Source organism: Gigantopelta aegis, chromosome 9 (genome assembly GCF_016097555.1).
Source record: "Gigantopelta aegis isolate Gae_Host chromosome 9, Gae_host_genome, whole genome shotgun sequence".
Classification (NCBI taxonomy): Eukaryota; Metazoa; Mollusca; class Gastropoda; order Neomphalida; family Peltospiridae; genus Gigantopelta; species Gigantopelta aegis.
The window spans coordinates 29093007-29109574 of NC_054707.1; the positions used below are offsets into that span (position 1 = coordinate 29093007).

The 16568-nt window shown below is 38.4% G+C and overlaps 2 protein-coding genes across 3 annotated transcripts in view; one reads left to right on the forward strand and one right to left on the reverse strand.

Annotated features, from left to right (window-relative positions):
• The window catches only part of LOC121380926 (integrin alpha-4-like), an 81731-nt gene that overhangs the window by 49575 nt on the left and 15588 nt on the right, over positions 1-16568 (reverse strand). For both annotated transcript variants that reach the window (XM_041509965.1, XM_041509964.1), the window contains exons 2-6: positions 8440-8561; positions 7781-7893; positions 5292-5498; positions 4341-4389; positions 3687-3773 (exon numbers count right to left, since the gene is read on the reverse strand). In XM_041509965.1, coding sequence (XP_041365899.1) covers positions 3687-3773; positions 4341-4389; positions 5292-5498; positions 7781-7893; positions 8440-8561 — 578 coding nt within the window. The remainder of the gene's footprint in view (positions 1-3686; positions 3774-4340; positions 4390-5291; positions 5499-7780; positions 7894-8439; positions 8562-16568) is intronic.
• LOC121380928 (mitochondrial ribosome-associated GTPase 1-like) lies at positions 9821-12889 on the forward strand. The gene is made up of 2 exons (XM_041509966.1): positions 9821-10118; positions 12013-12889. Exons 1-2 carry the CDS (start codon positions 9922-9924, stop codon positions 12791-12793), a joined length of 978 nt encoding a protein of 325 aa, XP_041365900.1. The 5' UTR covers positions 9821-9921; the 3' UTR covers positions 12794-12889.

The window sequence follows — 16568 nt, forward strand, 5'->3', positions numbered from 1 at the left end:
GACTCAAAATCGGTGACCTTTTGACCTCTGATGACCTACTTTTGTGGTTCATTTGCATATTATGACATGTAATCGTTAGAGGGCTTCAAAACACACATTTTGAGTGGTGAATTATTATGATAGGGTGATTATAAGGAAAGTTATTCCAAATTCAGTTTCCCCTACTCCCAAAATCTGCTTCGGAATTTTTTTCGCACACTATTCAATTTTCAGGGTGAAAATGACAGAAAGCTACTTGATACGGAAGGCTATCACCTCATTTTATTATCTACATGCATAGACCTATCAAAAAAAAACCTATGAGCCTTTGTCCCTCTGGGTGGTACCAAATCATGAAAATTGTCCTCTGGCCCATGGACTATGTAGCATAATAACAACACTCGTGGTTTGGCACTAAATTTCTCATCGGGAAGGGGTTTTTCCAAGCCACATTTGATCTAAGAATTCCCAACAAAGGTCTCAAGAGATTGGAAGACATAAGTTTTAAATTAAAAAGGATAACTGTCCCCAACGTCTTGGGAAGAAGGTTCTATATGTGAGAAAAAAGTGCATGTTTCACGTTCTGGTGGTATGCAAACCATGTCTGAGGGGGTTGTAAAGTACACACGAAGATGAAGACAAATATTATTCTTCAATGTCTATACACTGCCGCCAGATATGACCATTTTTATACACTCAATTTGGCAACAAGAGACATCTTATAGATGTGCACAGCATCATTAAAGATGCAAGGAAGACACTGACTAACAATCCCTGCTGTACATGCCTTTACTGGCTATGATGTCAATAGTGTTTTATGCAGAATGGAAAACTGATGGTTTTTTAATATTCTCAAGCAACAACAAGACTTCTTTGAAATGCTTTTAGCTTATGGAAGATAGCAGAAATTGATGTTCATATATTTAAGAAGTAGACCATTTCATATATAGGTTCCTTCTTTATGGGAGTGAAGGTGTGAATAACACAAACAAATAATGACTTGAGAAATATCTGGAGATGTTTGTTGCCAAACCAAGGTTGATAATATTGAAATACAGTATACACCAGCCTTTTCCACCCGTCATGTAGAGGTGTTCCCTGAAAAGGCGCATACGGAGAACGAATTGCAACGATGTCATTTGGTATGAGTCTTACCAAGCAGTCCAGGCTGTTTTCAAACCAGATCGTCATGGCTATGTCATTTCTAAAGGAACACTGCAGAAGAAATGGACAGTTGGTGATATTATACCATGAGAGCTGGTGGACATACTGATGGAGAAACCAGAGCAGAGCCCGAAAAAGGAGAATCCCAAAATTTGTGAACATGACAGACATATTTTAATTGCATGAAAATACAGAGGAATATGAATGAAAGTCAAGACCTTCAAAGTGCAAGAAGTTTATTTGTCATTTATATACATCATTTTGGATATCCTTACATAAAAATAAACTAGTGCTTAACGTTTTCTGAACGCTGGACCGCTTTCAGTGTAAAATTATTATTGAAATGTTTTTGTGTCATCGTATTACCTTTGCTTAAATGTCAACAAACGTAGCGTCATGACCTTGATTAATTTACATCTAATTTGCAAATTCTGAAAGTATGTGATATTATATGATAAAGAGAGATTATTACCAGAGTGTTTTTCGGTATCGTCAATATCGTATATTATGAATAAAAATTGTATTATGTGAGCCTCTGGCGAGCATAATACATTATTTTTATTCCTAATAATATTATAGATATTGACGATACCGAAATACACGAGTGTAATAATTTCTTTATCATATAATCTCAAGCTTAAAGCCGCACACCCTAGTTCCATCCAGCGAAAATGAATTATAATTTGGTTAATCTACAAACCTGTAACACACTTAGATCACGTTTTTATCAAATGGAGTGAAAAAGCAGGTTTTATATCGATAAATACCATGGGAATCCCCATGTCCCAATTGCTTGAAATAATTTTGAAAGTTAGTATTCTGATGTCACCGGTAGAAGCACAACAATGCCTACGTCACGACAAATTTCACAGCCATGGGGTGCGTTCGTTTCACCTCTCCTGGACATGTTCCAACTGTTCTGTCCTGGTTGTATCCCCTCTCCAGATATCGTAAGACTTAGCAAAATTATTGGTTTTAAGGGTTTGTAACGTTTTGTATTGAGACACTTACTTGTCTGAACTTTATTGTTACTGAAAATGTTCACGAACTGTGAAGAAAAATCTCACAAATGAACAACAACAAATCGGATGTTGATTGCGCGAACCGTGCACGAGAAAACAAACCGAACCAAAATGATAACGGTCACGTGATATACCAACGTCTGTGACATTAAAAATAGATTGGACCTCGCTTGCTTAACGGTTTTTTCTCGACAACAGGTTTTGTGAAAAAATGCAAAAAATGCATTTCGTGGTTTTACAAACATCAGGATTACCAAAAAGCACTTCAGGTGAATGGAAATGTGTATTCTAAATAATAAAATGTAAGTAAAGTGCAATTTTATTTGTGAAAAATGGGGTTTAATAGCGAAAAACAACGCCGTAATGGTTAACAAATAAACGTAACTAGGGTGTGTCCCTTTAATACAACGTGTTTTTGTAAACTGTACACGCAACTTTAATTCCGCCATTACTAGATATTGAAATGACGTAAGAATATGTGGCGCGGTATATTTTTGAATGGAAATGACGTCAAACTCGAATGACGTCATTTTCCATGAACAGCCAATCAATCTGTTAATAGCCCGAAACACCAAGCAGACATCAATCACTGGGAAATTAAGCCATGTCAATTAATCATGGTGCCACAAAGCAAATTTCCTGAGGAGAAAAAAAGTGCCGATCAAAAACCAATATGAATTCTAGTGTCACAATACTAACACGTGGATGTCCCACACTCTTACTAACACATATACATCTGCAAAATAATCCACTGAATAAATGCTGAGAAATGCATTTGGGCCTATGCACTATTATTATTTTTTTATACTTGAAATGTGACATTGTACTTTAAAGTTTCAATATGTTCAGTTAGTAGTGGTCTATGCATTAACCTGCTCATTTTAGATTATTTTTGTACCTACTACAGATCCTGAACATAATGATAAAATGATAAATGTATAATTATTAATCTGGTTGTCTCAACGACGTCAAGATGATGTGATGTCATCTTATTGTTAATTTGAAAAAGGCAAAAATGCCGAAACATGTTATTAAACTACTGAACTGTTTGCCCTGACTAGTTTACTAAATTAAAACTAGCACATGACAGTAAATCAAATGGAAGGTAATCTGTAACCCTGCTATTATTGAATTATATAAGATCGTCAATGTGTGCGTGCGTGCATGGATGTATGTATGTGTATAAAACATAAACAGTTATTCGTATAATGTTTTGCTACAACACACTATTTGGCAGTTGGGAACTTTTGGGCCCTCTTGCTACATACATTTTAGAATTGGAACATCTTGGGCAGTTGGGACAGTTTGGACTGATACAACTTGTCACCTTCTTTAGAATACAAATACACAAATATCAACAAAATTATTTTAGTTTATCATAATTCTTGTTTATCATGTTTTCTGTACACTGTGTACTAAAAACTCGCATAACCTATAAGTTATATTAACATGATACATTTATATTGAAATAAATATATAAATATATATAGGACTAAGATAAATGAAAAGCTGGATGCTAACCTATGTACGAGTTGTTGTATTGTATCCTCGGAGGCTCGTGGATGTGAGGACGGCTTTCGAGATCTCCAGTAATTAAAACCAGTCCTCCTGAGAAACAACAAACACACATTTAAAAATATGTTTCCATTGTTTATGACACCAGTAATGCATTGTATTTCCAAAATTTGATAAGTTAAGCAAGAAATTGTAAGTAATATGTACTTTAACGGTAAAAACTTAAAATAGTCGATCATCTTGTATTGCCTAGTAACTTGGGCGAGTTCCTTTAATGAAGACCTACATTCTTGCTGTGAGTTGTAGCACACCTTCGAGATGACCAAAACATATATCACAATTAGTTTAATTCCACGTTACCAAGGAATGTGCGAGATAAAACTACATAAGTTTTAAGATTATTATATTTAATTAATTTTTGAAATATGCTGTTTTGAGCACATACGACACCTATCTGTCCACAACAAAGGTTAAAGATTAGTGGACACTGGATTGGTCTCTTGTGAATTAAGGTTAATTAATGTAATAAGTTTCAAGCACATTGACACATACCTCACTTATCTAAGCTGTCTGTCCATGACTGTGGGTTAATAGAGATATCGAACGTGCATCAAGCTTGTTAAACCATGTTCTGCTTTTATTGGATAATATTATACTAACCTGTCCAGTCATTTATGCCGGGGGCACCAAGCAGGAGAAACGACCCATCCTACAAAAACATATAAACAACGCCCTTAGGTGTGTTTCAACTGTTACCCATGAAAGGCGGATACAGGGGTGGGGGTGCAAAGGAGTACAACCCATTTTAGGACTGTTATTTGATGTATATGCCAAACTATATGGTAATCTGTATAAGTCGTAAATGCAAATGAATATTAGTATCATCCAGGACCTAAACACTTTGCAGTCTTGTTCGTGCATCCGCTAGATAGATAGTATCACTTTTGGATTGCGACGCCATCACACTAAAACGCATTGAGTAGTCTTTATATGAATACGAACATACAACAAACTACCAAGTGGTTATACCATTTACTAAAAACAGTGGCGTAGCGAGAGGGGTTCCAAGGGGTCCATGCCCCACCAATCAAACCTTTTTTTAACTATATTAAATTTTATAAAATCGTACATACATACATACATACATATGGGTTGGCCTCCAATATAAAATCCTGACTACGCCAGTCACTAGATGATACAGTTCAAAGAAAGATTGTTTATTGAATAACAAAAACGAATTCCTTATAAAGTGATTATTTTTGGTGTAACTTTAGATGTTGCCAAATTTGTAATATTTGTTGTTAGTTTTGAATCCGGTTTAGACAGAGTCCACTGTATATAGTAATAAATGTCTACCATTGTGTTATGGCGTAAATTGTTCGGACAAAAAAAGTTTCGTTTAACGACACCACTGGAGCACATTGATTTATTTATTAATCATCAGCTATTGGATGTCAAACATTTGGTAATTTTTACATATAGCCTTAAAGAGGAAACCCGCTAAATTTTTCCATTAGTAGCAAGGGATCTCTTATATGCACCACCCTATAGACAGGGTAGCATAGTCCAGACAAGCTACCACTGTTGTCAAGTGGTGGACCTACTTCATACCTTTGCATAGCAAGCTGAAGTTCCTAGCGCCCCCATGCCGAACACATAGTGGCCCGTCTGGTGAATCTGTTTCCGGAAGTATTCGAGAGCGGGCCAGGCGCTGCTGTCGTTGAAGGTGAGGCCGTAACTCGACTCGTAACACAGCCCGTTCATGAACTCATGGCCCTGCACGTAGTACTCACGATCTTTCCACCTCGGGGCGCAAACCTAGAGAACACCGTTTCGTTAAACGTACGATCGTTTTACAACATGTTAAATCCTTTCTATTTAAAGTGCTGTTCCAGATGTATGATGTATTGAGCTATATCAATCAAGATATTATTTAATATGATTAGAAAATTATAAAAAAAAATGTAAAAAAATTATATACCGGTATATTTTCCATTTAAAAATATTCCCCTGAAAAACAGAACCAGCTGAATTCGTTTCGGGAATTTCCGTAAGATTTGCTCCGTGACGTCATGAAGGGAACTCCTTTCGATAGTCAGCGCCATTGTTCATTGCTTCTTTTGTGTTTATTATGGTTAAACGGCGTGTTGGTGGCGGCTGTAGCAATACAAAAGCCGATAAATTTAGTCTTCACGCATTTCCTAGTAATGTTGCTGTGAGAAAGCTGTGTGTGAACTTGATTAAAACAACGTGGAAATACTGGACAGGAAGAAAATGCCGGAGACCGTTGCAACAGCAGACACTTTAGTCTCGATTCATCCGAACTGGCTTGTCGGCTTAAGCGAGATATGGGAATACCATGTGTTATGGATTTAAAAAAAAGATGCGTACCAACAATTTTTCTGCGACACAAAACAAATGACAACAAGCCGACGCCATCCACACCGAAACGACCTTGGGGTGCATATGGTCAATGTCCCAAATTGCGTTATGCTTTCAACTCCGGTCAGTTTGTTTTCTCATGCACGGTTCGTGCAATCATCGAGATCCGATTTGTTGTCGTTTGCATCTCGTTCATTTGTGAGATTTTCTTTACAGTTCGAGAACATTAAAACAATAAAGTACAGACAAGTAAGTATCTATAGCCTAGTCCGTCCCATTCTACAAAACTGTAGGGGTTTTTTGGTAAAAAAAGAAGAAAATACATTAAATTAATTTTACTATACCTTCCCACAGAGAAAACCTTTTTTCATACTATGGAATGTGCTATGTATTTCTGAGCAGACTGTTTTCACAACTGCACACAAAAAATAGTATTGTTTTTTTATTTCCAAAACACTTTTACTTCTTTTTTTTTTACGTCAAACTAAACTGAAATTATTTACAAAAAACCCCATCTTCATAGAGGGATGGGACGGACTAAAAGTCGTTTTTGTTTATTTCATAAAATTACCGATATCGGGTCCACTTGACTCGCAGAATTCAAGAGTTATTTATCGTCTTTTCTACTACATCACAAGTATTAGAATATACAGTGTAGCAAAATAATTCGCACGAAAAGCTAAAGAACAAAACAAGAATAAAAGTTGTAAATTAGTGGTAAGCTGTCTCCACGACCATTTTCATCGTCATCTGTCAGGCCGGTGGTTCGTCGGAAGATGTTCCAGGTTCAAACCGATAAGGCATTATTTGTTGTGTTGCACAAATATTAGTCCAGTCGTCATTACTACACTATTCATCATCGAAAGAAGAATCGCATGATCAATGAGCTTGGCAGTCGCTGTCGGTCCCACTTTCGCTTGCGCTGGAAGTCATCTCGTGGTAGGTTTCAGTGAAGCGCGTTCCCTTCGTGACGTCACGGCTATTTACAGGCAAATGTTTTTACCGAGAATTTTACTCGGTCGTTTCCGGCAGTGTTCTAAGGGAGTGATGTTTTAATACTTTTATGGGGCATTTTCGTAATTATTAATTTACATATCGGTGTAAAATATTATTGCAATGAATTAAGAAAGCATTTAATTATGGAATTTTGAAATTTTAGTGTATGGTCTGGCACAGCACTTTAATGCTGTACGCTCCTACATATATACATATTAAGACAACCAAGAATATACCGGATGGCGTATGATGTGTTTAGAAGGTAATGCACCTTTAAATTACTTTATCAGTTCTTGGAAATAACTTCAATATTGTATACTGTAAAGCGTAAATTGGGATACGTTAAATATTTGTATTAAATGACCAGTTAGAGGGGGTTTTGACATTGTTTATTGGCAGATAGGCTTAAAGGTGATATTTTAAAACGGACTGGACCGAATTTATTACTATTGTCCGTCCCTTCCTCTTACAAAAACGTTTTTCGTAAATAATTTCAGTTTGGTTTGACGTAACAAGAAAAGTAAAAGTGTTTTGGAAAAAAACAAAATTACAATTTTTATGTGGAATTTTGAAAACAATAGGGTCAGAAATGAGTATCTTGTAGTAAATTCCATGGTATGAAAAAATATTAATTCAAAAGAAATATTATTATTACATTATCCTGTACAATGAAACCCAATCTTCATCATTATATGTGACAGTTGAATACAATGTATACATACCACAACTTTGCCGTTTGCGTTGTCAACTTGCAAGGTCGCGCCGAGCCACTGTTTGTTCTTGCTATGGTGAACTGTCACATTCTTCCATTTTGGAATCACCTGCCGAATGTTACCTATCAACGTTAAATATCATTATTATAATATTGGAAGATAACTTCCAACATTCCACACCGAACGCTTAATAAAATCAGACTTGTTAAAACTTAATACAAAGTTAGAATTGAGATTACACTGAAATGGAAAATTATTATCTTAACAGAGGAAAAAATAAGACAGAGAGACAGAGACAGAGAGCGACAGAGACAGACAGACTGTCAAAGAGGGACAGAAGTGGGTGTAGAATTGTAAATGGGCAGAATTTTGGAAATAGCAATTAGTAAAAAAGTTAATTGAATTTAAAAAGATAGAAAAAGAAGTTAACAAGCGAAAAATAAAAAGGAATTGACTGCTTGGCCGAATATTTATATAATTCGGAGCATTTTAAATTTAGGACAGTCAAAAAATAAGTGAGAGCAAGAAGAGAGGATCGGACTATTTAATAATGTAAAAAAAAGAAAAAAGAAAAAGAAAAGGAATTTGGACATAAAATTTTGAACGAAGATCTACAAGTTTAAAACTCTAATCTATACGCGACGATGACAATGTTGATTAGATGATACCGGAATCGTCGACGACGACTGGCCAACAGGAAGTTGTTGAAGGGGAACACTTGTACAACGCTCCGGGCTCTTTTAGGTCGGGCTGGTGCACGTCATCAGCCTTTGGGGCGCCAACGAGAAGCCTGATACAAAAAAATATATATAATAATAATAATAATAATAATAATAATAATAAAATAAATAAATAAATAAATAAATAAATAAATAAAATTAATAATAATAATAATACAGTTTAAATTTTATTCATTATAACTGAAATCAAATATTAATGTTCATCCGTTTTGTCTCTGTACAGCTCTGAGTAAAGCCAACATAAAAGAGATTGTTTTGTTTAACGACACCACTAGAGCACATTGATTTGTTAATCATCGGCTATTGCATGTCAACCATTTGACATATAGTCTAAGAGGGGAAACCCGTTACATTTTTCCATTAGTTGCAAGGGATCTCTTATATGCACCAGGGGTCGGGACGTAGCCCAGTGATAAAGCGCTCGCTTGGTGCGCAATCTGTTTATGATCGATCCCCGTCGGTGGTCCCATTGGGCTATTTCTCGTTCCAGCCAGTGTTCCCAGTGGCGTAGACAGGATTTTGTATTGGGGTGGGGTGTGTGTGTGGGGGGGGGGGGGCACCTGTGTAGTGGGATATGACACAGGAACCTTTTTAATGTTATTAATAAGCGAAAAGGTACCCCCTGCCACCACCCCTGGTTACGCCACTGGGTGCTCCACAACTGGTGTAACAAAGGCTCTCTCTGTGGAATGGTGCATATAAAAGATCCCTTGCTGCTAATCGAAATGAAGTGGCGACAGCGGGTTTCCTCTTTCTATATATGTGTGGTCCTTAACCATATGTCTGACGCCATATAACCGTAAATAAAATGTGTTGAGTGCGTTGTTAAATAAAATATTTCCTTCCTTCTTGTATATGCACCATCCCACAGCACATACGACGGCCTTTCATATGTATACCAGTCGTGGTGCACTGGCTGAAACGAGAAATAGCCAAACGGGCCCACCGACGGGGATCGATCCCAGGCCGACAGCGCAACAAGCGAGCTCTATACCACTAGATTATGTCCCGCCCTCAATACATAGGCGGATAGCACATGTCCAAAACTGTCCTTCCAATCGACTAGACTATTAAAGGCCCAATCGCATTCTGAGTGAAACTGTCCAAGATAAATTTATCATGCTAATGACGCGTGATGTCTCTGCTTAGCTCAGCAAAACAGTGATTTAAATTAAGGTTATACACAGAAAACAAAATAATAATAATAGAATATTTCATTAAACCATCCAATCAACCTAATAAATACAATATACAAGTGACTCAACCTAATGTGGTGTTTTGAAACCATCTAACGTAAGGAGTTATGTCTCCTGATTTGTTTTGAATATGATAGCGAACGAGCACGAGCGAATGCAAGTCGAACAATACTGAGATATATACAACTGTGAAGTTTATTTTGTTCAGCAAGTCATGGCGAAACATGTATACAACAGCGCTAAGACTTTTCGGCAGGCGTTCACTGTCCCAAACGCGCAGGCCTTGAAATGGTTTCCGGGCCACATGTTGAAAGGAATGGAAAGGATCCAGGCCACTCTAAAGGATATTGACTGTGTTGTAGAAGTTCACGACGCCAGAATACCCATCTCGGGACGCAACCCGAATTTCAGGTACTTGTTGAGATGAATTGTTGCTTACTTACTAATAGTAACAGTTTTGCACCTTCTTTAGTTCATTTATGCAAAATATCACAACAGAATGAGTGTAACTGAAGACTAGTTAGAAAGTACATGCTTATTCAGGAATTCAACAGTATATGATTAACCCCAGTACAGCGTACTTGAACCATAATTAGATATAGGCACATTAAAAGAAGAAGAAAATAGGCGGTATCAGGTCGTTTCATAACCATACCGGTTCGTACCCAAAAGCATACCAGTTCGTACCCAAAGGCATACCAAACAAAGGCATAAATTAAAACAAAAAGTTGTATTCTTCTATCAAAAATGTATTATATCGGACAATGTAGGCATTATTAGACCTAAAAAAAAGTCCACATTCCAAAAACATGGGATATCAGATCTTATTATATTTTTGTTATATGTGCGTGCGTGTGCGCACGTAAGTACGTGTGCGTGTATGAATGTTTTTGTTTTGAGCATATATACGTACGAAGAGAGGATCGGTCTTGCGAAATATTCCGATCGATAACTCGGAACGGTTATGCATAACAATAAACACCATCGCTGCACTGTGGAATCGACACCAAATTACAAGACAAAAGAATTGCTCTTTGGCTACGAAAAGGTATGCTTTTTGGTTACGAAAAGGTATGCTTTTTGGTTACGAAACGGCATGCTTCAGTGATGCACAGCACATAATTGCTTATTTAATGCTTATAAAAGATACTGAGTGATTATTACAACAAATGTTTTGCTAAATGTTACAATATGTTTGTAATATAACATTATAATTGTGTATTTAAAAAAAATATTAATGTTAGGTGTAATGTATGACATTATTTAATTGGTTACGAACTGGTATGCTAGTGGTTACGAAACGGTATGGTACGAACGTGTTTGGGTACGAAACGTCTAGAAACCAAAATAGGCTACCCATAGGCCTACTGTTTGTTTCTGTCTATCATTTTAATTCCTGTTTGTAAATTATACTATTTTGTTATAATTAAATGTTTCGGTTGATCCAAAAAAAAAAGAAAAAACACGACGTTCATAACTGCATTCGCCTTAGTTTTCCAATGGTATATTTTTAACCCCTGACAGTACAATGCTTCAACAACTAAATGGTTCGTTTCAACTGTTTTCTTTATTGTTTAAAATTAATAAAGAGTAACTGTTATTATATGTTTATTTTGGGGGTTTCATTGAGATATAAACATAAAAACATCCAGTGCGTTTTGCCAATCCGATTGTATTCGCCATTCTAACCGTATTAGAAGCAACGCGTACATCGCACGGAACAGTTAAGATGGGGTATGGTGGCCTTACACTGGGCTGCCCCCCCCCCCCCCCCCCCCAAAAAAAAAAAAGAATAAGAAGAAAAAAGCAACAAAAAAAAAGCAACAAAAAATAAAAACACAAACAAAAACAAATACGAGCGCCGTGTAGATCAGCACTCATTCGCCGCCGTCGTCATCAGAAAGATGGCGGCGTCCATAGAGGTTGTATTTATGGAATTCATCTTTGTACACAAAATCAAGAATGATGTGTGTACGGAGATCGACATGGGCACAAAAAGATCCTTGCAAGACCGGCCGCGCCGTTTAAAGGGAGTTATCACTCTCGCTCACCGTCACTCCCCCGAGACTAGTTCAAGGGGAGTAAATTTTTGGCTGCTCTTTATGGTATCAATATGGTAATATCTAAGTATGAGGAACAATTAATCACTCCCCCAAATTATATTTCTCGAGAAGGTCTGCATTATATTCATCCGTTAAATACTAGATTGGGGAAGGGGAAGGGGCCAACATATTGGATTTGTGCCTGATACACGTACGTATACGAATGTCTATTATTATTATTTATTTATTTATTTATTGCCCAGGAATATCCTCAGCCTTCGTCCCCATCTTCTGCTGCTGAACAAGGCAGACCTGGTTGACCTAAATTCGTCTCAGAAGGAAACCATCACGACCATGCTACGTTCTGAAGGAGTGGACACTGTGTTTTTCACGGATCTCAGACAATTTCAACAGAACAAGTTCTTAAAAACGCGGATCCTTCCGAAAATAATAGAACTGACTGAATCGAGACCTCGCTTCAGCAGAGAAGGGCTGAACGAGTTCAATATTTTAGTGATCGGTGTGCCGAACGTCGGCAAGTCAACATTGATCAACACGCTTCGTTGGGCAAACCTGGGGAGGAAAGGGAAGGCGAGTTCCGTTGGCGCCATCGCAGGCGTCACTCGTAGTGTCATGTCCAAGATAAAAGTTAAGACAGAGCCTCCAATGTATATTGTGGACACGCCTGGCATTCTGACACCAAAAATCCCGGACATTGAGACGGGCATGAGATTGGCTTTGTGTAGCTGTCTGCCTGATTATTTAGTGGAAGAAGAAAATATCGTGGACTACCTTCTGTATTGGATGAACCGACGCGGACTGTTCAGATATGTCGACTACTACCAGATGGATGCACCCACCGACAGCCACCTCGAACTGCTCGCTCATGTCGCCTTCGAGAAAAAGAAGGTCAACAAGGTCAAGGACGTAGCGACAAATGAGTACAAGATGATGCCCAATTTTAAGGAGGCTGCCATGATTGTTTTGAAAGCCTTCAGAGAAGGTCATCTTGGTGGGTTTTTGTTAGACGATGACAAAATATAACAAGGTAGCTCTTGTTTGACAATCCGTTTTAAATTAAATTCCATGTTGTTTAACTGCCTATTAATAAATAAATCCATTATGGAGTTTTATTGACAAGAAATGTTATTCTCGATTATTACAAAATGTTTGTTATTTAATCTTATAAAGAAACAAGAAAACATACATCATCAATGTTATTTTCATGGGGGGGGGGGGGGGGGATGTAGCCCAGTGGTAAAGCGCTCATTGATGTGCGGTCGGTTTGGGATGGATTCCTGTCAATGGAGTCCATTGGGTTATTTCTTGTTCCAGCCAGTGCATCACGACTGGTATATGAAAGGTCGTGGTATGTGCTATCCTGTCTGTGGGATGGTGCATATAAAAAATCTCTTGCTACTACTAAAAAAATGTAGCGCATTTTCTCTCTAAGACTATAGTATAGGGGCGGAATTTAGCTTGGTCGGTTGAACGCTCGCTTGATGTGCTTGCGTCGCAGGATCAAACCTCCTCAGTGGGTCCGTTCAACTGATTGGGTGTTTTCTCTTTCGAACCAGTGCACCACAACTGGTCAAAGGCCATGGTATATAAACAAAACAAACTTTACTAAGACTATAGGTCAAAATTACCAAATGCTTGACATCCAGTAGCCGATGATTAATACATCAATGCGCTCTAGTGGAGTTGTTAAACAAAACAAACTTTACCTTTAACTTTTCAGTCTTAAAGCAATTTGGTTTCTTACACTTTCAAGCAAACATTTTATACATTTTCAAGGAATATTGTAGGATATCAATACAGAAGGGGTTTGTTTTATTGAATTTTACATTTAAAAACGATACAAGCTACCATGTTAATGTTAACATACAGTTATCATTAGCTGTTGTCATTAAGTTGTGGAAAGCGAGCTGTTATATGGTTTCTTACACACCCGTTGGTTTCGTTATTTTTGATAACACATACTTGTTAACATATGTACGTTTGTTAACAAGTTCAAGACATACGATTGGCTGATCCTAGGTGATAACCAGGTCACCAATGCCATACATCCAATGAAAAAAACAGCACGATCGAAATCGATGACACTGTGACGTATAGTTAACCTGACAATCTATTCGTCTATGACGCGTAAGTTAGCTACTAGCACAAGGGCTATAAATAACTTTTAGTCGAAAAAGATGTAAAAATCTGCTTAAAACGTGGTTTTGGGGGATATGTGAGAATAATAATACTACATTCGTGTCCGTTAGATACCATTTATCTTACAACTCGTTGTTTAAAAACGTATACAACTCGCTTTCGCTCGTTAGATACATTTTAAATAACTCGTTGCAAGATAAATGGTCTCTAACGGCTACTCGGGCGGAACGTAGCCCAGTGGTAAAGCGCTCGCTCGATGCGCGGTCGGCCTGGGATCGATCCCCGTCGGTGGGCCCATTTGGCTATTTCTCGTTCTAGCCAGTCCATCACGACTGGTATATCAAAGGCCGCTTTCACTCGTTAGATACATTTTAAAACAACTCGTTGTGAGATGGTATGTAACGGCCACTCGTTTATTATTCTCTATATATGATGATTCATATCCAACAGTTTTCCACTAACCAATAACAAAACAAAAACCGTATACTTGTAATACCGAATCCAGAAATATAGAGTGGCGTATCTTGCCTAAACTGGGGGGGGGGGGGGGGGGGGGGGGGGGGCAGCAAAGATGTACACAAAATGTAGATAATTCTGTTTTTCAAACAACGAAAGCCTCCAAATACTTATATGTTCTAATACATGTAATTTCTATGGCCTACAAAAATGTATATTTTAGGCAAGTACATGTACTAATAATTAATGTGTATAGCACGTGTTATACGATATTTGCAGCACCGATTGTAATAACATATTCATCTCGGTACACTTGTGAAGCTTTACCCTATCATTATGTAATTGTCACGTATATATGCACTGACCAAGAATAACAACGCTGCTTTTCTACTTGCTGAAATAACTAACAGAATTAGACGAAACTGCTTTTAAATTAGGTGGGAAATTACTGGTAGTCCATGACGACAGCCAGCCTTTGTTCTTCTAAATGTCAGGCGACGCGTCTGTTATTTGGTGAAGTCATCGTCCCGGTCGTCTGCCAGACATTGTAAAATATAGTTCACGTCCCAGCTCACTGTCAGCAAGAACGGCCGCTAGGTTTGCTCTATTTAACAACACCGCTAGAGAACATTTATTTACTAATCATCGGCTATTATATGTCAAAATTGGATAATTCTGACATGTAGTCTTAGAGAGAGGAAACCCGCTTCATTTTTCCATTCGTAGCAAGGGATCTTTCATTTGCACCATCCCACAGACAGGACAGCACATGCCACGACCTTTGATATACCAGTGGTGGTGCACTGGCCGGAACGAAAAATAGCCCAATGGTCCCACTGACAGGGTTCGAACGTATACCGACCGCGCATCAGACGAGCACTTTACCACTGGGCTACGTCCCGCCCCATGCCACTAGGTGACACACGTGCTCAGTTGTCAGTCATAAGCGTACGAGACAGGGGAAGGGCGGGGGCTGTCCCCACGTGCTGGATGAAAATAAGAGTTTGTTTTGTTTAACGACACCACTCGGACACATTTATTAATTATTCATCGGCTATTGAATGTTAAACATTTGCTAATTCTGATTTGTAGTCATCAGAGGAAATCCGCTACATATTTCCTAAAGTAAAGTTTGTTTTATTAACGACGCCACTAGAGCACATTGATTTTTTATCTTATCATCGGCTATTGGACGTCAAAAATATGGTCATTCTGAAACTGTAATTTAGAGGAAACCCGCTGTCGCCACATAGGCTACTCTTTTACGACAGGCAGCAAGGGATCTCTTATTTGTGCTTCCCACAGGCAGGATAGCACAAACCATGGCCTTTGTTGAACCAGTTATCACTGGTCGGTGCAAATGGTTTACACCTACCCGTTGAACCTTGTGGAGCACTCACTCGGGGTTTGGAGTCGGTATCTGGATTAAAAATCCCATGACTCGACTGGGATCCGAACCCAGTACCTACCAGCCTGTAGACCGATGGCTTAACCACGACGCCACCGAGGCCGGTCATGCAGCAAGGAATGTTTTATATGCACATCCCCACAGACAGGAAAGCACGTACCACGGCCTTTGTCCAGTTATGGTACACTGGTTGGAACGAGAAAAACCCAATCAGCTGAATGGACCCACAGAGGTGGTTCGATCCTGCAACGCAAGCACCCCAAGCGAGCACTCAACCGACCGAGCTAAATACCCCCGCAGTGCTGGATTAAGTCCTTAAATTCGTGCAAAAACGATAGTCTACAGATATTCGGGCAAAATGTGTTAACCTGAGACCTTTTTAACATGTATTTCCATCATTCTACCCTCAAAATTAGTTGTAATCCGTGTAAGAATGCGTAGTCATTAGTTTGCACCCCTATATAGCTGTTTAATTCGGTCAAAAAGCAGTCTCCCCCCCCCCCCCCCCCCCCCCCCACACACACACACAAAATGGTCAGAGTTGCTGAGGCTGTAATCAGTGACGAAACCCCTCTCTGTTCAAGCAGTTTCTTTTTTCTCAATGTATTTTTGAGGCAGCTGGACTTCGGTCGACACAGTCTAGACCTTCCCTTTCTAAAAATCCTGCTCATGCAGATGCCCAGATCAGCACACCGGGCCTCATTTACTTGTAAGGACAAACATAATGTAATTGCCAAAAGAGATTGCAAGGACACCAAATAAACAACCACACCATTAATCTTCCAATAGTTGTTT